This window comes from Stegostoma tigrinum, chromosome 16 (assembly GCF_030684315.1).
Source record: "Stegostoma tigrinum isolate sSteTig4 chromosome 16, sSteTig4.hap1, whole genome shotgun sequence".
Lineage (NCBI taxonomy): Eukaryota > Metazoa > Chordata > Chondrichthyes > Orectolobiformes > Stegostomatidae > Stegostoma > Stegostoma tigrinum.
In genome coordinates this window covers 5,550,360-5,575,468 of record NC_081369.1, presented here as the reverse complement: position 1 = coordinate 5,575,468, position 25,109 = coordinate 5,550,360, and the positions used below count along the sequence as shown (strand labels likewise).

Below are 25,109 nucleotides of genomic sequence, written 5' to 3'. Positions count from 1 at the left end.
CTACCCGTACTTGGAAAGTAATTTGCTTGTCGTGAGATGGCTGCCACTCCTGTTAGATATTGCTGTCAAGCATCAGTGGCATCGTTCTACTTCCTTGAGCATTCTCACCTACATGGGCAATCTTCGTGTTTTTGAGTATGAATTTTAAGTTCTACATAGAATGACCTGTTCATTTAGCACATCCAGTTCTAGCATGAGACACTCCAAGACTCTTGGTATTACCAAACACCACCATCACAAACTTGGTGATAATTTTTTGTGATTGTTAAATGATGGCATGAGTTGTCCAGGACCCTATGCCTTTTTGAGGTTGCCTGCATCTGTCTTTATTATTGTCTTTGAGGATGTTGATAGTTTAGGCCTCTAGCACTGTCGTGGATTGCTCCCAACATAGTTATCTGCAGAGTAAAGTTTGCACTGCTCTTCCTTTTTCTGAACATTGTGCCTCCTACACAGTCTGACTCTCCAATGTTGCACTGATGGGACACATTATCCCTTTCCCATACTGTTCATTCTTCAGTGCAGTTTTGTGCTATGTACTGATTTAAGATTAAAACTTGCTGAACCCATTTCATGCTGCACTTCCAAAGACCGTTAACTAAGGCCTGGTTTATGCTGAGAGTTTTGCCTCTTACAGTACTTGTTAGTCCCAGAAATGAGCTTTCTGAACTCTTATCTTAAGGTGCCCACTGACTCTTTCATTACCGAATGTCTGTTTTCTATCTGTCCTGCTCAATATTCTAATTTGTTTATTTGCTGTTAAATTGTCTTGTTTCATTTAGGTGACTCTGAACAATGTGGAGATGTGCAGTGAATATCTTCTGACCTTAAAAAAGAACCTGGAGGTATGAGAATATGCAAACCTAAGGACATGTGTTATGTGACAGGATTAACATTTTTAATTTTCTCCCTTCTCATGGAAGGACCAAGCCAGCTGCTTGCATACAGTCCCAAGGCAGTCCACCAGCACCACACCTGACTGGCTTTTCATCATGTAGTCAGTCTTACCATTGTACATTTAGACACTTCTTGATTTTGAGCAGTGTTGTAGCTTAATTCAGTCTCACCATCTACTAACTGCTGATGGTCACATGCTGATATTGAGGATTAAGGTCAAGCTGATAATTGTCTCCATGCTGCATAATTCCTGTCCTCCCTTTCATGTACAGTTATTGACCAAGATATAGTACTTGACTGTTACTTGAGGAAAGTGGAGTGCAATAGTTCATGTGTATGGAGACTGTAACTCTTGTTTCAAAGACACTAATGTCAGTCCAAGTCTCAGCTGATTTCCAAATTTAGCTTCCTTCTCATAGAAACAATAGAAAGTAGGGGCACGTGTAGACCATTTGATCATTGGAACCTGCTCTGCTGTTCAATATGATCATAGCTGATCCTCTATTTCAGTGTGAATTCCCGGTTTCTCTCAATGCACCTTGATGCTTTTAAAATCTAAAAATGTGACAGTCTCCTTCTTGAATATATTCACTGATTTAGCCTTCACAGCGTTCTGTGGTAAAGAATTCTACAGGGTCGCTACCTTTTGAGAAATGTTTCCTTATTTCGATCCTAAATGGTCTATGCTATAATGTGAGATTGTCCACCCTTGTTTCTAAAGTCCCAACCAGGGGGAATATCCTCTTTGCATCTAGTCTGTCCAGGCCTTTTAGAATTTTATTTGTTTCAATCAGATCCCTCTCACCTTGCTAATACAGACCCAGTCAAACCAATCTCTCCTCATAAGACAGTCCTGTCATGCCTGGTATCTCACTAATGAACCTCCACTGCACTGCCTCTTTGGCAATTATGTCCTTTCTTTGTAGAAAGACCAAAGTTGCATGTAGTACATCAGGTGTAGTCCCACCAAGGCCCTGGATAACTGCAATAAAACTCCCCTACTTCTGAACTCAAATCCTCTTGCAATGAAGGCCAATAAACTATTTCCCAATCCTTCTGGCCGAGTAAGCCAGTCTCTGGGCCATAGCATGAAATGACTTTTTATTTGGTCAGTTTTCTCCTGTATTCACCTGAAGGTAGTGCTTCACTAGAAACGCTGTCATGTAAGATGCTTGTTCTTCACTGTGTTTATAGAGTTATCCAGCATGTTAGAGTGGGAAGTTTGATGTATATATTTCTCCACAGAGTGACTGTACAAAACTGTTCAACCAAGGACTGGGAGCAGAGCAAGCACAAGCAAAGATTGACAGCTGCCTATCGGATTTGGCTGCAGTCTCCAACAAGTTCAAGGACCTCCTGCAGGTGAGGTCCAATTTTTGCTTCTATTGTCTTTTAATGAGTTAATTGCAGACTCCAAACTTAATATTAAGCAGAAACTCAGCAGGTCTAGCAGCACCTATACAAAGAAAAACAAAGTTAGCATTTTGAGTCCAGTGACCCTTTGTTAGAACTGAAAGCAGCTGGGAAATGGTAATATTTATTTATGCTTTTGAAGGAAGGCTGTGGTTGGGTTTTTTGGGAGGGGGAAGAGGAGTCAGTAGCATACGTGGAAATGGTGCTGGGAGAGTTAAAAGAGGGACAGACTAAAGGATTGTTGATGTTAAGACGAGAGATGAACGCTAGATGGGTGCTTACAAGAAGTGTGAACATTTGAAAAAAGGGTTGATTCTGTTGGGAGCAATCCATTCAAAAGAGGATCTAGGGTATGGGGGTCGATAACTAACTAGAAATTTGTCCATGATGGCTTCCCTGGTACTGCTGAAACTAGAATATGTTTGCTGTTGCAACACCCAGTCTGTGTCCAAGTATATAAACAAGTTGTATTTTATCTTGCAGGAAGGTTTAGCAGAACTCAACAGCACAGCTATCAAGCCACAGATTAAGCCCTGGATAACTGGGTTCCTCTCCATCTCTCACAATATTGAGGAGGTGAGAGCATTTCACTTTGTGTAAACAAGGAGCAAATGACTGAACACAATTATAGACATCTCCAAGTTTAGAAATTTGTTCATGTCACTGTGTGGTGCAAATACATGAAGCCTAAGTGTTAAGTTACTTAATGTTGTATGGGTCACACCATGATCCCAGTATCTCCCCACTCCAACTTCTGTTTTTCTGTATTCCTCAATCTGTAAACCCAGTGTATTGCAGTTCAGTGTCCCGAGTGGACAGTCTGTAGTCCACTATGTGTAAACTCAGTGGTTTATTGCCTGAGTTACATTGTCTTGATGCTCTGTTATTAACATCTTATTATATCTAATTTGTTCACAATCACATTCTCAATGTATAAAACAGTGACTCTTTTTAACCCTTTCAACATGTTGTAAACATTACTACAGCTGTTAAGACTGCAAGCAAATGTCAAAATTGGTATAATAGGTAGTGACCAGAGGTAGTGGTCTGAAGGCCTCATCTACTGAAGGCATTGCTTTCTCGTGTATGTAATAGTAACCAGCCTTTGGTACTCAGTTTGTTGTCAGATATGCTGCAGAAGCTCTCTAAAAGTGGTCTTCATGTTCTTAAAAGTAGTAAAGTGAGTAAAGACATGTGCAGTTATTTAACAAGAGTGCCAATTCCTGATGTGCCTTTTCTCAAGCTCTTGACCTCTGTTTTATGCAGTGTCTTATTGTATTCTAGGAGGAGTTTAATGATTATGAAGCCAATGATCCCTGGGTTCAACAATTTATTCTCAACCTGGAGCAACTGATGACAGAGTTCAAGGTGTGCCTGTAAGGCTTAAAATTCAAAGTTGTAACTAAATTGAGAACTTGTACAATAAGTACAACTTTCCTAGTGTTGGATTCTAAATATAAACGGGTAGTGTTAAGGAGAAACCACATTGTCTCTTAATTGTTCTTTCCCAAAAGCCTCAAGATTATGGAAATTATCAATGTCCTTCACCTCCTGAAAGTGGCCTTGTGGGCCTGGTAAGGGAGAGCACACCCCAAGACTCAGCTCTTTAACAGCTTCACAGTAAAGATGCCTGTCACATTTGAATGAAGCTTGCACAAAACAGTCCTGTCTCTATACAACTGCTGGCTGATTCTATTTCATTAGTTTTCAGAACACCAGCAAATTAGAATTTAGTACCCTTTGGTGTGTTTCTAGTGCTTTCTATTTTTGATTCAGATTACCAGAATTGGTTGTTGTCCCTTGGTGTGGGGTGGGTGGAAGGGAAGGTACAGTCATTTCCAGATGCGACTGTGTGTGTTTATTTGTTTTCTAGGCTGGATTGTCTCAGGTCATCTATGATAATCTCACTGGTCTGATGACAAGCCTGATTGCAATTGAACTGGAAAAGGTGGTTCTCAAGTCAACTTTTAGCCGGGTATGAGCAGGGAAAGCTGCATACTACAGTATTTAATATATATATTGTCCTGAAACAAACTGAACTGATGGTTTCTGGGGAGGAGCTACTGTGTAGGTACTAAGATATACAGATGAGCAAACGGTTTAAATTTTGATGATAGGTTGCACGTATAATGCTTGTATTCTCTGGAGTGTAAAGGATTAAGGAGTGATATAACTGAGGACATTAACAAGTTTCAGGGATCTCAGCATCTCACTGTGTATCCCATCTCAAGAGGGTGTGTCTGGTCAATCAGGGCAATTATACCAACTCACACAGCATGAGCAAACTCAAACTATATTGGTCTCGGAAACCATTGGCCATAGAGAAATATTGTCAAGGGATGTCATGCCAATCACCATCAGAAACCATAGAAGTTAATCACACACAGTGACTAATGGAAAAGGGGAATCTGCAAAAGCACATATGTCTTAGAAACAGCAACATAAGATACTGAACGTACATACGCGTTTTAGTCAAAGCTTCAACCATACTGTTTTTAGTCCTTCAAAGAACATGAACTGTCTTTGGCACAAATACCATTTTGGAATTAGTCTCAGTTGTCTTCCTGAAGATGTTGACTCCTGTTGAGTTCATATCGAGGTCAGGTGTCTTCTAATAAGCCCCTCCCTGTATTCCTCCTCCCTAAAAAAACTGCTTCCATATTCCAAGTGACCTTCCCATAGGACAGTAGGTGACTGGATAGCTCCAGATCTGGGATTTTTCTCTCTACTGCCTTATCTCTAGCCCAGGTAGACTGAGAATAAATGTAGACAGAAAAAAAAATGTAATGGTTTAGACAGTTCATATATCTTCAAAATCCTTTCAAAATAGAAAGGAGGAGCGTGAGGAACATTTCAAATTACAAATTGTGTTTGAATGGGAATTCCTTGCTTGCATTTTTAAAACATTTCCTCACCTTTCCATTTGGCATCTCCTATCCTCATTTAACATTGTCTTTGTTTCCATAGAATCTCTACAGTGTGGAAACAGGCCATTTAGCCCAACCAGTCCACACCAACTCACTGAAGAACATTCTATCCAGACTCCCCACCATCACCCCAACTTCCCCCAACCCTATCCCTGACACCCTGCATTTCCCATGGCTAATCCACCTAATCCAGACATTCCTGGATACTTTGGGCAATTTGGCATATCTTTGGACTGTGGGAGGAAACCCACATAGACATGGGGAGAATGTGTAAACTGCATGCACAGGCTGGAATTGAACCCGGCTTCCTGGCGCAGTGAGGCGGCAGTGCTAACCACTGAACCACCAGGCTTCTTAAAAGCCGACTTTGCACTGTCTCCTCCTGACCTCTTTTTTGGTTATTTTTCAGCTTGGTGGGTTGCAGTTTGACAAGGAGCTCCGATCGCTTATTGCATACCTGACATCAGTGATCACGTGGACCATTCGTGACAAGTTCGCTCGCCTCTCTCAGATGGCAACTATACTGAATCTAGAAAGGGTGAGTGTGTAGAATAAGGTGAAGTGAAGAGGCTTTTGTGCAGCATAAAGGAGGAAGGTTTACTTTAATATTAATCTCTCATAACCACACAATATCCAGAAGTACTTTACAGCCAATGAAATACTTCTGAAATTTACTCACTGCTGCAATGTAAGAGACTAGCTGACAATACTTGGGCTCAGTGTCTTGTTTCTGAGCTGTAATTTTATAAAGCTCTGGCACACAAGGTGACAGGACGTGAATTGGTCAGAACAAACTTATTGAGAGAGATCTGATTGTGTTTTGAAGTAACATTCTGTTGTGTTTACAAAGTGCGGATTAGGTACAGACATTGGAGCCTGGTTAGAGAATGAGGTAGGGAACCTCGGGAGGTTTTGAATAGGGATAAGATAGCAACAACTGTAGATCTTGGAGTCAGAGACAATACTGGAGCTGGAGGAACACAGCAGGTCAGGCAGCATCAGAGCCCCAACCCAAAATGTCAACTTTGCCGCTCACTTGTTGCTGCCTGGCCTGCTGTTGTTCCTCCAGCTCCACACTGTGTTGTCTTTGACTGTAAAGGAGTTTTATTTGCAATTTCCAGTATCTGCAGTATTTTGTTTGATGGCACTGAGACATTTGAGGATGATGGAGTGTAACATTCAGCAAAGTGATGGAACAAGAACATTTAAGATGATGTGGTTGAATGTAACATTCAGCGAAGTTATAAAGCAAAGACATTGTCATTGTCCCACTGGATGCTGATGGGAACTGGCCCATCCTTGTGACAGCCTGATTGGGGAGCTTCAAACAAAACGCAGAAGGGGATCATTGTAAAGCAACAACAGGCTGGTTCAGAGATGTTCTATAGTAGTGCATTAGCTGCAACAAAACAGTTGCAATGGGACTCTTAGCTCCTGAGAGGACAACATATATTGGTCCAGCGAGTCTCCTCCATCCAGATATAGATTTTATAATGTTTTCCCATCAAAAGATGTTGATTCCTTACTTCATGGAATCAACTGATACATCTAAATAGTGTTTTTTTTAAACCTGAGAGCAACTTGCTGCTCAGGGAGTCAATGCTGTCAGTAGAAAAATTTTCTACTCTCTTTAACTTTGCAAAGGACATGTGAATTATATCACCGTTACTCGTGTTCCAAATCTTTAACATTTCACTATTTGAAAACACTTATTTCTCCTATCAGTCATTTTTCCAGTGAAAACATGATTATTTGTGCCTTCCTTCATAACTTCACTTCCTGCCACTCTTCACCCTTCAACTATAAATCAACTGTAAATCCTGCTTCTCCCAACCCTGTTCAGTCTCTGTTGGACACACATATCTTGTCACTCTTTTCCACATCTGTAACTCTACCAGAATCCATCTTGGTGACTACTTCTGTTAAAATGCTTTGTAGAGATTGAAATACATGTGGTTTTGCACCTGTATCATTCATCACTTTTTGTTTCCATAGGTCACTGAGATCTTGGATTACTGGGGACAGAACTCTGGTCCATTGACCTGGCGTCTTACGCCTGCTGAGGTGCGTCAGGTGCTAGCACTGCGGAATGACTTTCGTAGTGAGGACATCAAGAGACTTCGCTTGTAGCAGCTGTGTCTGGTCAACCTTTAGAGGATTGATTATTATGATTTCTCTTGGACAGCATGTTTGTGCATACTCAGACAGTGCAGCTTTGTGTGGCATTTAAAACACAAACCTCTGACTGGATCTGGTGTGCACCAGCAATGACTTACATACGTTTTTGTTTTCCAAAGGGATCATTGTGCATTAATTGACAGACTTGGAGCATGTCCAGTTTCAGGGTCTTGGGGACTGGTTTAGAAGTATACAGTACATCCACATGCTGGAGTATTACTTCACCACATTTGGATTATGCTGTACCAAGTCGTGTTGCAGCTTATAGAGAGATGGATTGTTTTGCCAAACTTTTCAGAGGTAATCGATTTACTCTGTCCACTGACATACTGACCCACGCAGACTAGGAATAGTGCCCAATTTCACCCCGATACCTGGTGAGATTGGCAGGGGCGACTTCATAATGCTGAGAAATGAAGCAGTGGCTAAAATCTGATTCCTGAATTCAGTTCCACGAATAATTTTAGTAAGTGTGGATTAGACATGGTTATGGTAATCCCAATGTTTGAATAGCCAGCTAATGACTCTTAATATGTTGCTGTCTGCCAGTCATCCTCTCCATACTACCCTGGCATGACTGGATGAGATGTTAAGCCAAGGTTCCACACGTGTGCGTGGTTGGCCAGGAAGAACCTGTCGGGTATTTCAAGTAACCTGGTCAATATTAATCTCTCCATTACAAAGTTTCAGTAATCAATGCTGTGGGACCCTGCAGTGGAATATTTAAGGAACGGAATATGCGTATGAAAACGAATACCTGAGGCATCAAACTAGCAGGAGGACCTCCCTGGTATGTGCTGCAGATTGAATTGTTCATGGGGAACAGTTTTCACTTTTTCCTATACTTTCATACCAGAGAATTGAATGGAAATTCATAATTTATTGTGTTCAAGGTTTGAAAGTTGTCTAAATTAGTTCACTTTAGAAATCCAAATCATTCTTTGTGGTTTAATGGTGTTTTTTGTGACTTCCAGCTGTCCTAAATGCTTTGCACCAGACAATATAATTCCAAACTGTTTTATTGCATGTAATGTGGAAAGTAGACAAAGAAATGAATTGCCAGAGAATCTGTTTTGTCCACATCATCCCATGTCTTGGAGGGTGTTCTGAAGGGGGACAATAAAAGTAATATGACCAACAAGGTTTAAAAAGTCTTGTGTACAAGTTTTGTGTCTTAATATGTGGAACATTAGAAAGGAAGTACATGAATTAGCAGTGTGAATAGATGTGGACACGGCTGCAGGTTGACCAACGATGGAACCTGGATATCTAGGAATATTCATTATTTAGGAAGGAGAGACAAAAATGGAAAGCAGGTGGGGGAACATTATTAGTAAAGGAATAAATCAATGTAATAATGAGAAACTATAATTGGCTCAGAAAATCATGATGTGGAAATAAGAAATATCAAGGGATAGATACATTATGTATAAACTTCCAAATGGTGGTGAATATGTATGGGAAGGCATTAAATAAGAACTTAGATATGCATGCAATAAGGATACATCTTTAATACAGTTGCCCAATTTACATATAGATTAATGAAGCCAAACTAGGTGGTTAATAGATGGGGAAGCAAAAACTCGGGCTGTTTATAAGTGCACTTCTGGATATTTAAAAAAGTGAAACTTAACTATCAATTACATTGTGGAGGATTTCAAAGAGTGTGTATTTGGTGAATATTATTGATCTATATCTTGATGAACCAATCAGAGAACAGGCTATTCTAGACGTGGTACTATTGTATTGAGCAAGGATTAACAATTGTACTGGTCCTCTGGTGAAGAGCAATCATATTAGGAGATCTTCATTAAGATGGAGGATGAAGTAGTCAAATCTGAAACTAGAATCTTGAATTTAAATAGAGAACTAAATGGTGTAAGGAACTAAGTGGCAACAATGGTTTGGGGAAATTTACTGAAACAGTTAATGGTGGATAAGCAATGGCTAATATTTAATGAATGTGTGACTAAATTACTACAATTATTCATTCCTGTGTGATGCAAAAATAAATCTGAAAAGACAGCTTAATGTAATGCAGTACATCAGTACTCAGAGCATTGCCACCTTGGTCATGAACTGTTAAATCAAAGCCTCACCTACTTATTCTGGTATAAATAAATAATTCTATGACAATATTTATGAGAGCAGTGAGTTTGCTTCATGTCTTTACTAATCTTCGACAATGACAAGGGCAACAGATGCATGGGAATATCAGGATCGCCTCCCAGCCACCTGCCATCCTGACTTGGAAATATATTGCCATTCCTTCAGTGTTGCTGGGTCATATTCCTAGAATTCCCTTCCTATACCATACAGACTAAGTGGTTCAAGAAGCTAGCCCAACACCACCATCTTCTCTAGATCAGCCGCCAACCCCCAAAACCCATGCGCAAATTTTTAAGTCTAATGCTGGCCTGGCCAGTGATGCCCAGAACTTCGATGAATAGCAACTGACTGAAACGCTCATGAAGTTCCACTCTAGTATAGCTAAATAATTCTGGAGTGTGAATTGATTTGTAAGACAGTCAAACATCATCCAGCTAGTGGTGGTATCATCTGAATTGTTGAGAATTTGCTTCAGATCATTGCCGATGCTTGTAGCATATACTGGAATGATTCTGAAGTTTTGGCTTCATAAAAATAAACTTTATCAGAAAAGTTGATGCAGCGATTTGAAAGTCACTTAAAATGTTGTCATCATACCCAGTGATTTCTCTCTGATTTTTCCACAATAGTCCAAGTTTGGTGCATGATGCTGGTTTAACCCAAAGGTTATTTTGTAAGGCAGGAGATTGAGTATTAAATAATTCACGTAAGATTCATTGTCCGTCAGCTCCAGTCAGACGCACAGTAATTCCAGTCTCATCTACGTCCACCGCATAGACACTGAAGTTCCCCAAACCCTGTAAGCAAGTCAGAATTCAGATGTTATAAACCTTCTCAACACCAGCGTAACAGCATCTGAGAAACCCAGCTGTCTGCACAGGAGGGGACAGGGAACTCTAGTATTTCATGATTCACTGAGACTCTTCTTTACTTCATCCTGCCTTCAAAGCAATAGTCATTGAAGTAGAGAAATACAGTTAATCATACAAAGAAAAGATATTGGTAATTACGAGATGTCTTAGAAATTTCAGAGCAACCATTCAAACAGCTCTGTATTCAAAGGGAAGAGGAAGACCTTACTGGAAATGACAGGAGTCTCTAGGAAACCAAGACTGAATGCAGTGTTTTGGAGTTAAGAAAGCTCCAAAAAAATGAAATGGTCTGTTAACCACATAGGATAATGCTTCCCCTGCAGCTCTACATTTTGTTGGCATTGCATGTATGAAGGTCATTCAGCCCTTAAAGCATGTTTTGCCATTCGATTAGATCATGACTGATCTGCATCTTAACTCTATTTGTCTTAGTTTCATAACCCTTAATACTATTACTGAAAATAGAATATCATTCTCAGTACTGAAATTCTCAACTGACTGCTGACCTCAAGAGCTTCTTGGGAGAATTCAGCCCAGATTTCCACTTGCATTTAAACAAAGGAAAGCTTTCTGATTATTATCATTGAACAGACTAGCTCCTACTTGAAGGTGATGGAGCCTTGATCTGGACCCACCCACTACAGAAAACAGTTGATCTACCAAATTAACTCAAGATCAAGAACAATTTGATCATCTTGAAATTACCCTTCCATTCTGGATGTGAGTTTGCTCGCTGAGCTGGAAGGTTAGTTTTTAGGTTTCCTAAACAGATAAATAGAAAGCGGGACATAACACCAGCGCTTCGTCGGAGGCTCACTGATGATGCTACCTAGAATGGTGACGAAACATCTGGAAACTAACCTTCCAGCTCAGTGAGCAAACTCACATCCAGAACCTCACCCTGAGCTACAAATCTTCTCAAAACTTGCTATTACCCTTCCATTTTCTATTCTCATAATTTAATAGGAATGTTAGCATTCTGTCCTAGGTCTGCTGCAGGGTTGCAGTAAAGCCCAATACAAGCTGGGGAACAACACTTCATTTTCTGCTTCGGCACTACACAGATTTCAAGACTCAACGTTCAGTTCAGCAATTTTAGAGCATGAACTTTTAACACATTTTGCCCACCTCCCTGCCAGTGTTTCATTTTTGCATGGGTACACTCACCAAATCGAACCTTTTTTGGCAATCCACAACTGTCAATACCTATTTTGCATCTAGAAATCGCCTTTATTATTAATAATCACTCCCTTCGTCTTTTGCTTTGGGCACTCTTGCGTTCTGTTCCACTCTCCCTTTTTGTCAACAATGTAAACATAATCATTTTCCAGCCCCATTCAGTTCAAAGTCACAAAACAGAGACAAAATGGGACACAGAACATTAACTCTGTTCTCCTCACAGCTGCTGCCAGAACAGCTCTCCAGCACATTCTGGTTTTACTTGCACAATTTTTAGGAGTGAGCAGGAGGAATCTACTCCCCTGGAGTATAAGTGTGACAGCAAATCTCTCAAATATGTGAGAACTGGATTTAGCTCACCAGACTGTAAACAGACAAATCAAAATTCTTGTATCTCCTAATAACAATGCCATCCTGTGAGGATGTGTGACTGATTCTTAAAGAAATTAAACAGTTTGTCCCTATGGGAAACAGGAATACTGTGATGATGCACTCTGGGAGGGTCTCTATAACAGGTGACCATCCTACCTTGCTTGTTGTCAGTATCTTCTCGATGGCCTGTTTCTGTTGAGGTTCCTTGGTCAGAAGGTAAAGGAAGCCTCCACCACCTGCGCCAGCCAGACTCTGCCCATATACGTGGGGCTGGAGGACAGCCATTATCTGTTGGACGGCAGATGGCTCACACCCAGGAGCCATATGCTTCTTCTGCTGCCAGTAGGTATTTAGGCACTGGCCGATCCAGGAGAGGTCACCTGCCAAATGCAATAGATTATCCCTTTTAAGGTTAACATTTGTCTCCCTCTTTCTACAGTCACATAAGTGGTAAAAGGGTAGCAAAGTTGGGGCCTAGTAGGTCCAGAAAGGGGATTTCTGATTGGAGGTAGGGAGCATGATAAAGTTACTGAATCAATATTGTATCTGTCCTTACAAAGAAGAGGAGGTAGTCGACAAAAATTTGAAATAAAAGTAGACAAGAGACATGAGCCTGGAGCTCAGTGACCAGTGGTATTCCACAGGGATCTGTTCTAGGACCTCTGCTCTTTGTGATCTTTATAAATGACTTAGATGAGGAAGTGGAAGGGTGGGTTAGTAAGTGTGTCGATGACACGAACGTTGGTGGAGTTGTGGACAGTGTGGATGGCTGTTGTAGGTTGCAATGGGACATTGACAGGATGCAGAGCTGGGCAAAGAAGTGGCAGATGGAATTCAACCCAAAAAAATGTGAAGTGATTCATTTTGGAAGGTCGAATTTGAATGCAGAACACAGGGTTAATGGCAGGATTCTCAGCAGGGTGGAGGAACAGAGGGATCTTGGTGTCCATAGATCCGTCAAAGTTGCGACCTAAGTTCATAGGGTTGTAAAGAATGGTGTGTTGGATTTCATTGGCAGGGGATTGAGTTTAAGAGCTGCGAGGTTATGCTGCAGCTCTATAAAACTCTGGATAGTCCATACTTGGAATTTTGTGTTCAGTTCTGGTCACCTCATTACAGGAAAGAAGTGGAAGCTTTACAGAGGGTGCAGAGGAGATTTACCAGGCTGCTGCCTGGACTGGAGGGCAGGTCTTAATGAGGAAAGGTTGAGGGAGCTAGGGCTTTGTTCATTGGAGCAAAGAAGGATGAGAGGTAATTTGATACAGGTTTACAAGATGATGAGAGGCATAGATAGAGTGGAGGTCAGAGACCTTTTCCCAGTGCAGAAATGATTATTACGAAGGGGCATAATTTTAAGGTGACTGGAGGAAGGTATAGAGGAGATATGAGAGGTAGGTTCCTCACTCAGAGAGTGGTGGGCGTGTGGAATGCACTGCCAGCAGTGGTGGTGGAGACAGATACTTTAGAGACTTTTAAGCGACTCTTGAATAAGCACATGGAGGATAGTAAAATGCAGGGTAGATTGATCTTAGTAGGGTAATAGGTTGGCACAATATGGTGGGCCAAAGGGTCTGTACTGTGCTATACTGTTCTATGAAAGCCTTGCTGTGCTTAAAGTTGATACATCATTCGGACTGGATAGGATGCATTCAAAACATTTCAAGGGATGTCTAGTTGTTTGTCGCTTCCCCCTTCCAATTTGCGATTCTCCCACACATCACGTCCATCTCTCTACTCCTTTGCTCGCAACTTCCCTCTTGATCACCTCAATCCATCCTGCTCAATTGTCTGTTCTCCCAGTTCCTGTTGCTCATTGCTTGCTTCAAACAACCCTCACTCTCTCCTAGATAACAAAGTGTGGAGCTGGATGAACACAGCAGGCCAAGCAGCATCTCAGGAGCACAAAAGCTGATGTTTTGGGCCTAGACCCTTCATCAGAACCTCTGAAGGGTCTAAGCCCGAAACGTCAGCTTTTGTGCTCCTAAGATGCTGCTTGGCCTGCTGTTCATCCAGCTCCACACTTTGTTATCTTGGATTCTCCAGCATCTGCAGTTCCCATTATCATTCTCTCCTATTTCCTTTCCTGCTTGACACTTTACTTACTGTCTCCCGCTCACTGCCCTATTCCCAATCACCACCTTCCCCTCTTTCTGATAAAAGGAATGTTATGTATATTGTATCCCATTTTGTGTTTTGGATTTCAAAATAGCAGCAGATGGACACTCGGTTATTTAAGGAGATCAGAAACTCATTTTTGAACAGTGATCAAAGTACATCATGGCTAAGAAGCCAACTGTTTACTGAATCCCTGAGGTGATAATGGATAATATGTTTATATGCTGTGTTTATGACAGATGCATAAACACATTAAGGCAATTAGTTTAGTTTTGACTTCAGGTCAGGAGATCTTAGTTTAGAATAATCTAGACAGCAGTTTAAAAGGTAGAACTGGCAGGGAGAGAAAGCTTTTTCAGTCAGTTCAGGGGAACAGGTCACCTCACCATACGAGGTTTCTAGTCCATGGAGCTTTTAAGCTAGGAGAGTTTGGATAGAAAACTTGACATTGTTAAAACCCAAATCAGGCCATCAAAATTGTAAGTTAATGGACTCCAAAAGGAATTGTCTCTCAGGCCGAAGGGAAAGAAACTGGAAATCATCAGTTAACTCAGATATAAAAAGCTAACATAGGACTGATATCTCCCTGAGATTCCGTTTCTGTTGTGAAACAGGTTGGAACTTTCGATTGATGTTTGTGTTAAGATTCTTCCGATCATCATATATATTTATTTATTTAAAGGTCTTTGATTTTTTTTCTTCTTTTGCCACAATAAAATTATGTTCTGTTGTTGAAGCACGTTTGCAGTCTTGTATGAATATGTTTCTGTGACTAACCACCGAGGAAGCAAAAAGCGAAAATTAAATATGCAGTCTATCAAACTAGGCTTAATTCTGGGATCAGACTTATCCGGTATTACCATCAGCTATGAACATAACTTTCCAACTCACCTTTTTCCCCTTTTGACTGTTATTGACTGCTTTCTTGTTCTCCCCCTAAGTCTTCACTTCCTTCAACCAAGCCCCTCTTGTTTCTCTACTCACTGCTTTCCACGCCCCTCATTCGCAGCTTCCCTCTTCTGACCTCTTTCACTTTCTCCCACCTCAAGAATTAAAGGGCAAGAAAGCAAAATAAACTTAAAATAATTGTGTTCACTGCAGAAAACACACTTGGAAAATTAATAGGATTAATAGTTGGCAAGTCTCCTTGACCCAAAGGCTTGTGTCCTAGGGTCTTGAAGGAAGTGGTACAGAGATAGTGAATGCGCTGCTTGTAATCTGCCACAATGGACTCCAAGAGGAATTGTCTCTAGGGCCCAAAGGAAAGAAAGTGGAAAGCATCAAGTAAGATATAAAAAGCAGACACAGGAGTGATATCTCCCTGAGATTATGTTTCTGTTGGGAAACAGGTTGAAATTTATATTTGTGCTAAGATTCTTCCAACCAGCATATCACCTCAGGGCACCTCCCACCCACAGCCTCCAACCTCATTGTTCCCCAACCCCGCACGGCCCGTTTCTATCTCCTTCCCAAAATCCACAAACCTGCCTGCCCTGGTCGACCCCTTATCTCAGCCTGTTTCTGCTCCACCGAACTCATCTCCACCTATCTGGACTCCATTTTCTCCCCTTTGGTCCAGGAACTCCCTCCCTACCTACGTCCGTGACACGACCCACGCCCTCCACCTCCTCCAGGACTTCCAATTCCCTGGCCCCCAACACCTCATTTTCACCATGGACGTCCAGTCCCTATACACCTGTATTCCGCATGCAGATGGCCTCAAGGCCCTCCGCTTCTTCCTGTCCCGCAGGCCCGACCAATCCCCCTCCACCGACACCCTCATCCGCCTAGCCGAACTCGTCCTCACCCTCAACAACTTCTCTTTCGATTTCTCCTGCTTCCTACAGACAAAGGGGGTGGCCATGGGCACCCGCATGGGCCCCAGCTATGCCTGCCTCTTTGTAGGTTACGTGGAACAGTCCCTCTTCCGCACCTACACAGGCCCCAAACCCCACCTCTTCCTCCATTACATTGATGACTGTATCGGCACTGCCTCTTGCTCCCCAGAGGAGCTTGAACAGTTCATCCACTTCACCAACACCTTCCACCCCAACCTTCAGTTCACCTGGGCCATATCCAGCATATCCCTCACCTTCCTGGACCTCTCAGTCTCCATCTCAGGCAACCAGCTTGTAACTGATGTCCATTTCAAGCCCACCGACTCCCACAGCTACCTAGAATACACCTCCTCCCCACCCACCCTCCTGCAAAAATTCCATCCCCTATTTCCAATTCCTCCGCCTCCGCCGCATATGCTCCCAGGATGAGGCATTCCACTCCCGCATATCCCAGATGTCCAAGTTCTTCAAGGACCGCAACTTTCCCCCCACAGTGGTCGAGAACGCCCTTGACCGTGTCTCCCGCATTTCCCGCAACATATCCCTCACACCCCGCCCCCGCCACAACCGCCCAAAGAGGATCCCCCTCATTCTCACACACTACCCCACCAACCTCCGGATACAATGCATCATCCTCCAACACTTACGCCATCTACAATCCGACCCCACCACCCAAGACATTTTTCCATCCCCACCCTTGTCTGCTTTCCAGAGAGACCACTCTCTCCATGACTCCCTTGTTCGCTCCACACTGCCCTCCAACTCCAGCACAAGTGGCACCTTCCCCTGCAACCGCAGGAAATGCTACACTTGCCCCCACACCTCCTCCCTCACCCCTATCACAGGCCCCAAGATGACTTTCCATATTAAGCAGAGGTTCACCTGCACATCTGCCAATGTGGTATACTGCATCCACTGTACCCGGTGTGGCTTCCTCTACATTGGGGAAACCAAGCGGAGGCTTGGGGACCGCTTTGCAGAACACCTCCGCTCGGTTCGCAATAAACAACTGCACCTCACAGTCGCGAACCATTTCCACTCCCCCTCCCATTCTTTAGATGACATGTCCATCATGGGCCTCCTGCAGTGCCACAATGATGCCACCCGAAGGTTGCAGGAACAGCAACTCATATTCCGCTTGGGAACCCTGCAGCCCAATGGTATCAATGTGGACTTCACCAGCTTCAAAATCACCCCTTCCCCCACCGCATCCCAAAACCAGCCCAGTTCTTCCCCTCCACCCACTGCATCCCAAAACCAGTCCAACCTGTCTCTGCCTCCCTAACCTGTTCATCCTCTCACCTATCCCTTCCTCCCACCCCAAGCCGCACCCCCATCTCCTACCTACTAACCTCATCCCAACTCCTTGTCCTGTCCGTCTTCCCTGGACTGACCTATCCCCTCCCTACCTCCCCACCTACACTCTCTCCACCTATCTTCTTTACTCTCCATCTTCGGTCCGCCTCCCCCTCTCTCCCTATTTATTCCAGAACCCTCACCCCATCCCCCTCACTGATGAAGGGTCTAGGCCCGAAACGTCAGCTTTTGTGCTCCTGAGATGCTGCTTGGCCTGCTGTGTTCATCCAGCCTCACGTTTTATTATCTATGTATATTTATTTATTTTGTTTTTCTTCTTTTGCCACAATAAAATTATGCTCTGGAAAGGTCCCAGTGGATTGCAAGATCCACAAATGTAACAAGTCAGTTCAGGAAAGAGGGAAACAGAAAAGAAACCATAGGCCAATTAGAGTAACGTTGGGAAAATGCTAAAGTCCATTCTTAGATGCAGGTACTGTGCAGGACACTTTAAAAAACATTACACAATCAAGGAAAGTAGACAGTTTTGCCAAAAGGATTTCCTGTGTGCCATACTTATTGGACAGCATCAATGGATTAATCCTGGGTAAAGTCACTGGTGCATACACAGGGAGACCAAATGATCAGAATGGAAAGCGAGACACTGGGTAGCCACCTTGTCACCCAAGACAGCTGGTGGAAGTGGGACAACACGCACTCACTCATATACCCACCCACATTCTCTCTCCAACCCAGTCCCCAGTCCAAGTCAGAGGCCAAATCTGGGGATCAGCTGGCCAATGTAACTTACTATCAATGTGGAATGTGGCTTTATCTGGAATCTCACTTGGAACATTCTGATTGCTACTACACAAGATGGTGTGTCTTTCCATCACCCCCCCCCACCCACACACACACCGTTTGAGTCTGTGATAGTGCAGACAGCAGCTCCAGCAGTTTTACCTACCTTTGATAAAAGCTTGAGCACATTCCTCTGCATTCCTCACTAGTGCATCTGCATTTTCCACAATACTGGGCAGCCTGGCATACCAACTCCTCAGTACATCCTGCAAAACAAATCTCAAAAATGACAATCAAAACTACTTCCGGATTGCTCACTTCCGTCTGGCCCTGACAAGGGAGTTTATGCTGTGCGGTAAACCTTCTTTCCCAGTTTTATATCTGAGAAAAGTGCTCCAGTGGAACGTCTTAAAAACTTATTCTTCATTCATCAGCATTGGCTAAGGCACACAAGTTAGCACTTACTGTACAGCAAACATTTTACTATCCAGCGCCTATGGGACCAGGAGTGGACTAGTTGATCAAAAAGTCCATATAATTAATGTAAAACACGCACTAAGACATAGAAACATAATGCAGAAGATATACACATCTTTGTTATACTTTATTTACATGATTAATCGCTTAAATAGTAATGCAACTTTTGCCTTAAATAAAACTTAATCAGGAGAGCACTTTCTCACTGGCACGCCCAAGTGACTACTCGTAGATCGCTGTATTTGAGGAGAAATTGACTCGAGATTGAATCAACTGTTGATATTTTATGTGGCCATTCAATTGAAAAACATGTATATTTACATTAAGGTAAATCAATTTAAAAACTATAATAAATGGATAGGATAATACTGTAAACTTTGCAGTATTTGAGTTATATAATTTTTGCCAGTTTATCAAGAGTGCCAGTTCCTAAGTTGTTGGATAAAACAAAGTTTGCTGTATATCTATGATTGCCCTTGAGAAGATGGTAGTGAGTTGCCGTCTTGATTTGCCTCACTTTTTATGGTGCAAGGGCATTCATACTGCTGTTAGGAAGGAAGGTCCAGCTTTTTGATCCATTGACAGTGAAGGGACAGTTATATTATTCCAAGTCAGCTCTATGTCTTGGAGGGAAATTGTGGATGGTGATGTTTCCATGTATCTGTTGCCCTTACCCTTCCAGGTGGTAGAGATCTCAGAAGAGCTGTGTATTGCATTTTATAGATCACGCTGCTGTCATAGTGGTGATGTTAGAGGGGGCACCAATCAAGTGGACAGTTTTGGATAGTGGTGAGCTTCACACAGCCAGGGAAGCTGACAGGTTTCCATCAAACTCCTGACTCACGCCTTGTCAATTTTGCATAGGCTTTGAGGATTCAGACGGGTGAATTACTTGCTTCAGAAGCCTCTGACCCAACTTCAAGCAGGTGAAAGTGTTGCCCCAGATTGCTGTGACTCCAGTTTTGCTCAGGCTCTTGTGTGCTATACTTGGTCCAAATGTAGCTTTGATGTCAAGGGTAGTCAGTCTCACCTCACCTCTGAAATTCAGTTCCTTTGTCCATATTTGAACCAAGACTATACTGAGGTCTGGAACCAAGTGGTCCAGGTGGAAGCAAAATGAGCATCTGCGAGCAGGGTTTTTGCTGAATAAATGGCCCTTTAATTAGTCTGTGGTGAGATTTCTATTGGTCTCCGACAGGAAGTGCTGCACCTCTGCTCTCTGCAGTGGCATTAAGAATGGTACTCTACTCCGCAATGACAACAAGGCTAAGGAACAGCGTTGTGATGGACCCGATGTTTAGCTAAATCTGAGAAATTGCTGCCCAGGCTGACAGGCTGCAGGGATCATGCTGGGGGACGTGGAGTGGTATCTATCCAGAGAGCCATCCCAAACAACTCCAGAAGCTAGCAAAACACCCTCCTCCCATCCCTTTTAACTGGACAGCTGCCCCTAGGGTTGTGCATGTGACTCTTTTGCTGCCCATTACATCAGAGGCATGGATTGCCCATCTAGCCTCCTAATTAGATTGTGTGCACTCTCCGGCCACTCTCAGAATCCTAATGAGCATGGTCAGACCAGTGCCAATAATCTGCCAGGCACTCTGTACCATTTCAGCTGACAGTTCCCTGAGGGCAGAGGGCACCGTGCTAGATTTGTAACATTGCGGTATTTGGGTCCTGAGAGGGTGACTGCTCCCAGGGCCTGACTGTTACGTGATGATTGGGTCGAACCTGCAGAAGGTTGCGTGCAAGTCGTGTCTTCCCCGTGTATACCAGCAGCAAGTGGTCATTCAGACTCTTCACAAAGGCATCAGTCACTGCAATGCGCTCAACATCTACTCGCAGCGGCAACTGGGGCTTGGACCGACCGATCTTGATACCAGGCACCAGACCTCCAACTTGGTCCTGCCAACCTCCACCTAGAAGAGAAAGGAATGTAAATAAGAGAAAGAAAGATATTTTTACACTGCAGGGTGCCCTAAAGCCAATGACATACTTTTGAAATCTAGTCACAGTTGTGATGTAGGTAACACAGGGGCTAATCCCATTCGATTCCTCAATCACTCCCAGTGCACCCTGCATTCCCACAGCAGCTTTCTCTATGAGCACTGGAGATGCACAACTACCCTTTCAGCTCCGTGTCCTTTACCATCAAAGGTTCTAAACACTCCTTTCTGGTGAAACAGTGTTCTACTTCTTTCAATTAAGTAAACTGTTGTCACAATTGAACTGGGAAGAATGCATTGACAATAGTGTCCCACTGTTCAACACACCGTCACAAAATCTCAACGTAATCACCAAAATGACCAATCTGCCAGACAGACTGCTGTTCAGGGCAAAATCAAATCACACTAGGTTTTGTCAATGGGAAAACTTCACCAAGATCACAGAAAAGAAAGGATTTCTTTTCTATTACAATGCAACTTAAATTGTACCCTTTCAAAACAGCCAGCTATGTGTATACTCAATCACGATTAAGACAAACAGGGCTCAGGAAAGGCCTAACAACTGCGAAGGACCTGAAAAAGTCTGTGCACAGTTAATAGTGTACTACAGCTGACTGAGGTGAAAGGCTCATAAGCAGGAAAACCCACGAACATAGCTAGTTTGGTGAAGCTAGCAATCTGCAAAAAGCTGGTATAACAAGGTGTAGAGATGGATGAACACTGCAGGCCCAGCAGCATCAGAGGAGCAGGAAGGCTGACATTTCAGGCCTAGACCCTATTTCAGAAATGCATCCAAATTTCCCTGTGCTTGCCTTTAGAATACTACTTTCTTTTATTCTGTCATGCCTTGTCATTTGTATCAAAGTGGATCATTTCACGTTTTTCTGCATTGATCTTCATCTGCCCACTCCACCAACTTGTCGATGTCCTTTTGAAGTTCTGCATTGTCCTCCTCACAGTTTACAATTCTCTCAAGTTTTCTTTCATCCCCCGCACACCAAGATCTAGATCATTTATATAGCAGGGAAAGAACGTTCCAATAACAACTTGTGGGGAACTCCAGCCCGAAAAGTACCCTTAACCATTAGTCTCTGTTTTCTATCCCTCAATTAATTTTGTACTCATGCTGCAACTGGCCTTTGTATTCCATTACCAATTACTTTCCCCATAAATTTATTGTGTGGCACTGTACTGAATGTCTTTTGAAAGTTCACATATGCTACACTAACAAAGTCTCCCTCATCAACCCTGTGTTACTCTTCAAAAGACATCAGCAAGTTGTTAGACACAATTTTCCCTTAAAATCTCCAAGCCAACAGTTCGAATAAATCCACATTCTTCCACAAAACTAATAATTCTACCTCATATAACTGTTTCTAGATGTTTCCCTACCACCAAAGTTAAACTGATTGGTTTATATTTGCTGCGACATCACTGAATCCTATCCCTGCCTGAGCTAACGTGCACTGAAAACATTGTCGATGTCTGTGTTACATCCAGGCCTGACAATTCCAAAGCACTCCGATCTGCCCTCCCATACCCTACCCTCTGTAGACATGTCAGCATCCAGAACCCTGGTTCCTGTGCCTAAACTTACATCAGGTCCCATTCAGCCATCAACCCTATGCTCGCTGACCTCACTGGCACCCGGATAAACAATCCTTGATTAAAAAAATTCTCAGCCTTAGTTTTAAACTCCTTCATTACCTAATCCCTTCCTATCATTGTAATCACTCCCAGCCCGACAACCCCATGAGATAATACTGCTCTTCTAACTTTGGGTGTAGGAGTATCCTGGATTTTAATCCTGATACCATTGGCACCTGTCCCTTTCGCTTCCTGGTCCCTGAAGTCTGGAATTTCCTCCCTCCATTTCTTTCTTCCTTTATGATCTTCTTAAAACCTAACTCTTTCATTGAGTCTTATATCATCAGCCCAAATATCTTCTAACATGGCTCAGAGTCAAATTTTGCTTTAATCTGCTTGTGTAAAGCTTCTTGGGTTGTCTGATTAGATTCGACACACTACGTAGATACAATGCATTGTTGTTTTAAGTTGTAAATGAGCCTGCTTGAACACTGTATGTCTCAAGGATTACACACGGATGTTCATGGAGACCAAAACACCCCTTTTCAATCAACCTCCATTACACTACCCCACTTACTCACCTTCCCCCTCAATCCATTCTGCTTCAAAATTCTCTTGCACGCTTCTTTTTCAAGCCAATTGTTTCGCAACTCTGTGTGAATATCATCTTCAAATTCTCTTCCTGCGTCTAATTGACAACTTGTCTCTCCTCAGGGGTTGAATTCCTTCACCATACTAAACCATTTGCCCAGATTAATTCCCTCAATAACCTTGGAGACCTGGGATGGTACGTACCCGTTGTCAGCATTTGCTCCAGGTGAAGAACGGCATGGATCAGGGATGAGGTGTCGTAGGTCTTTCCAGCGGCTGTGATCAGAGCTGCCATCACTGCCCCAGCAAGGATACTGCTCGTACCTAAACACAAATGCCATCAATAAAGAGCGAACAAGCCAGAACATCACCGCTCTGCTTTAGCAGAACCTTTTAAGCATTACTTGTGCGTCACTCACAACTGAAGAAAATTACAATTACAAATGCTCAAGATTCAACAATAGCTAACAACAAAAACAAAGTTGCTGGAAAAGCTCAGCAGGTCTGGCAGCATCTGTGAAGGAGAAAACAGAGTTAACGTTTCAGATCTGGTGACCCTTCCTCAGGTTTGAATCCTCAAGATTCAACTTTAGGCTTGTGCCACGTTAATGGGGTCAGTGATGAGAAAGTGTCGATGGATTTAGAGAGCAGCAGTTGAAGGAGTGCAAACTCAGTTGAGATTGTACTCTCATCAAATGTATACAACTGCATGAGAGTGAGTGTACACATGAGATTCCACGTACAGCATCTGTGTGTGCATGCGAGTCAGGGCACAAGCAGGAGTGTGACTGTCAATGAGTGAGAGTGACATATTTTAATCATTACAGAGAAAGTGGGAAGTTACTGGTGTCTCAGGAAGTTCAGCAGTTGATAAAATGAATGAGGGAAGTGATTTTTGAAAACAAACCAAAGTAAGATCACAGGGGAAACATAAATTCATCAAGAAGTTCTGGGAGCCAGTGCACATGGAAAGGCAGCATTGTATTATGGAGGACTGGGTAAGTATTTTTGCTGATAAATCTTCAAAGTAAAAAGAGGTCTTCAATTAAAATGATGTTCTATGACTTAATAGTAAGGCTAAGGGCCTTATTGTATATTTAATATTCATTAAACTAGACAAAGAAAATGGCTAGAGAGTAATTTATGGCTAAGTCATGGCAGGGCAGCTCGGCCACATGGATGATGCTCCTGTGTCATGTGGGAAGTCAGGGACACTTTCAGCTTCCAGAGTGATCACTTGTACAAGAAATGTCTTTAATTGCAGCTATTCAAAATCCACATTTTAGATCTGGTACAGTAACTGTAGTCACTATGGACTACTTGCAAGGCTGAGATTTGTGGATAGTGTATACAGAGAAGGGGCCACACAGCAGGTAAAAAGTGCACAGGCAGACAAGGAATGGGTGAGAGTGAAAGCAATGAACAGATAGTGCATGAGCCTCTTGGGTTCAGCACCCACAAGATTTCCCATTTTGGATACTGCTGGAAGAGATGGTTTTTTTAGCAACAGCCATGTTCCAAACACTATGAATTGTAGAATTCCTACACTGTTCTGAAAAAGGGTCACCACACCCGAAATGTAAACTCTGTTTTTTACTTCACAGATCCTGCCAGACCTGCCGGGCTTTTCCAGCGATTCTGGTTTTGTTCCTGATTTACAGCATCCACAGTTCATTCAGTTTTCAAGAAGTCTGAGGTCCTGCAAGCAGATTATAAGCAGCTAAAATAAAATGTAAAAGCATTTGTGGAAGGCAAAGGAAAGGAGGGCTTGTAGTAAATAGGGCCAGAGCATAAAAAATTGTGTAAAAATGTTAAAAAGACAAATCCAAACTTACTGTATGTGAATGAACAGGGGATTCTACATTAGGTACATGAATTCATGGTGCAAGTAGCTGTAAATGTATAGGATATGATTGTGATAATAGAGGATTGTCTACAGAGTGACCAAGGCTAGGAATTGAATAGCCAAGAGGGTTCAAATTGAGGAAGGTCAGAAGAAAGAAAAGGAAAAGGAAGTGGGATGGCATTGTCAGTAATGGACAAAATCACTGCAATAGTAAGAAAGGATATTGCCTTAGAAAATCTATATGGGGAATTAGTCTGGGTGGAGCTACGGAGCAACGCATGGTAAAAAAAAACATTCATGGGGGTTGTCAATCAGCCTCCAAAACAGGAGTAACTCGATAGAGGTGACATTAAAAATGAAATTAAGAGATGTTTACAGCAAAGATGTAATCATGGGTGACCTTAATCTACAAGTAGATTAGGTAAACTACATTTGCAAGAAGATAGCAGATGAATTCCAGGAGTATGTACAAGATAGATTTTAGACCCATACATTTAGAAATCAACCAGGAATCAAGATTTCCAATATTTGGTATAATGCTATGAGAAGGGGCTAATTAGTGATCTTGTTGTGGGGTTTCTTTAGGGAAAGCTGACTATAGCATAATAGATTTCTCTGTTGGGGTGGAAAATGATGTAGTCCAACATAAAACTGATGTTCCAAAT

At 42.6% G+C, this 25,109-nt stretch overlaps 2 protein-coding genes across 8 annotated transcripts in view; one reads left to right on the top strand and one right to left on the bottom strand.

Moving 5' to 3' along the window:
* Window positions 1–9,553, top strand: part of cog4 (component of oligomeric golgi complex 4) — a 35,649-nt gene extending 26,096 nt beyond the window's left edge. For all 3 annotated transcript variants that reach the window (XM_048546292.2, XM_048546291.2, XM_048546293.2), the window contains 7 exons: window positions 783–845; window positions 2,143–2,259; window positions 2,794–2,886; window positions 3,595–3,678; window positions 4,184–4,285; window positions 5,647–5,775; window positions 7,233–9,553. In XM_048546292.2, the coding sequence (XP_048402249.2) occupies window positions 783–845; window positions 2,143–2,259; window positions 2,794–2,886; window positions 3,595–3,678; window positions 4,184–4,285; window positions 5,647–5,775; window positions 7,233–7,367 (723 nt within the window). In that variant the 3' untranslated portion in view covers window positions 7,368–9,553. The remainder of the gene's footprint in view (window positions 1–782; window positions 846–2,142; window positions 2,260–2,793; window positions 2,887–3,594; window positions 3,679–4,183; window positions 4,286–5,646; window positions 5,776–7,232) is intronic.
* LOC125459658 (L-fucose kinase) overlaps window positions 32–25,109 on the bottom strand; it is a 335,292-nt gene continuing 310,214 nt past the window's right edge. For all 5 annotated transcript variants that reach the window (XM_048546285.2, XM_048546284.2, XM_048546286.2 and 2 more), the window contains 5 exons: window positions 22,803–22,922; window positions 20,206–20,393; window positions 18,164–18,263; window positions 12,104–12,327; window positions 32–10,321 (listed from right to left, as the gene is read on the bottom strand). In XM_048546285.2, coding sequence (XP_048402242.1) covers window positions 10,238–10,321; window positions 12,104–12,327; window positions 18,164–18,263; window positions 20,206–20,393; window positions 22,803–22,922 — 716 coding nt within the window. In that variant the 3' untranslated portion in view covers window positions 32–10,237. The remainder of the gene's footprint in view (window positions 10,322–12,103; window positions 12,328–18,163; window positions 18,264–20,205; window positions 20,394–22,802; window positions 22,923–25,109) is intronic.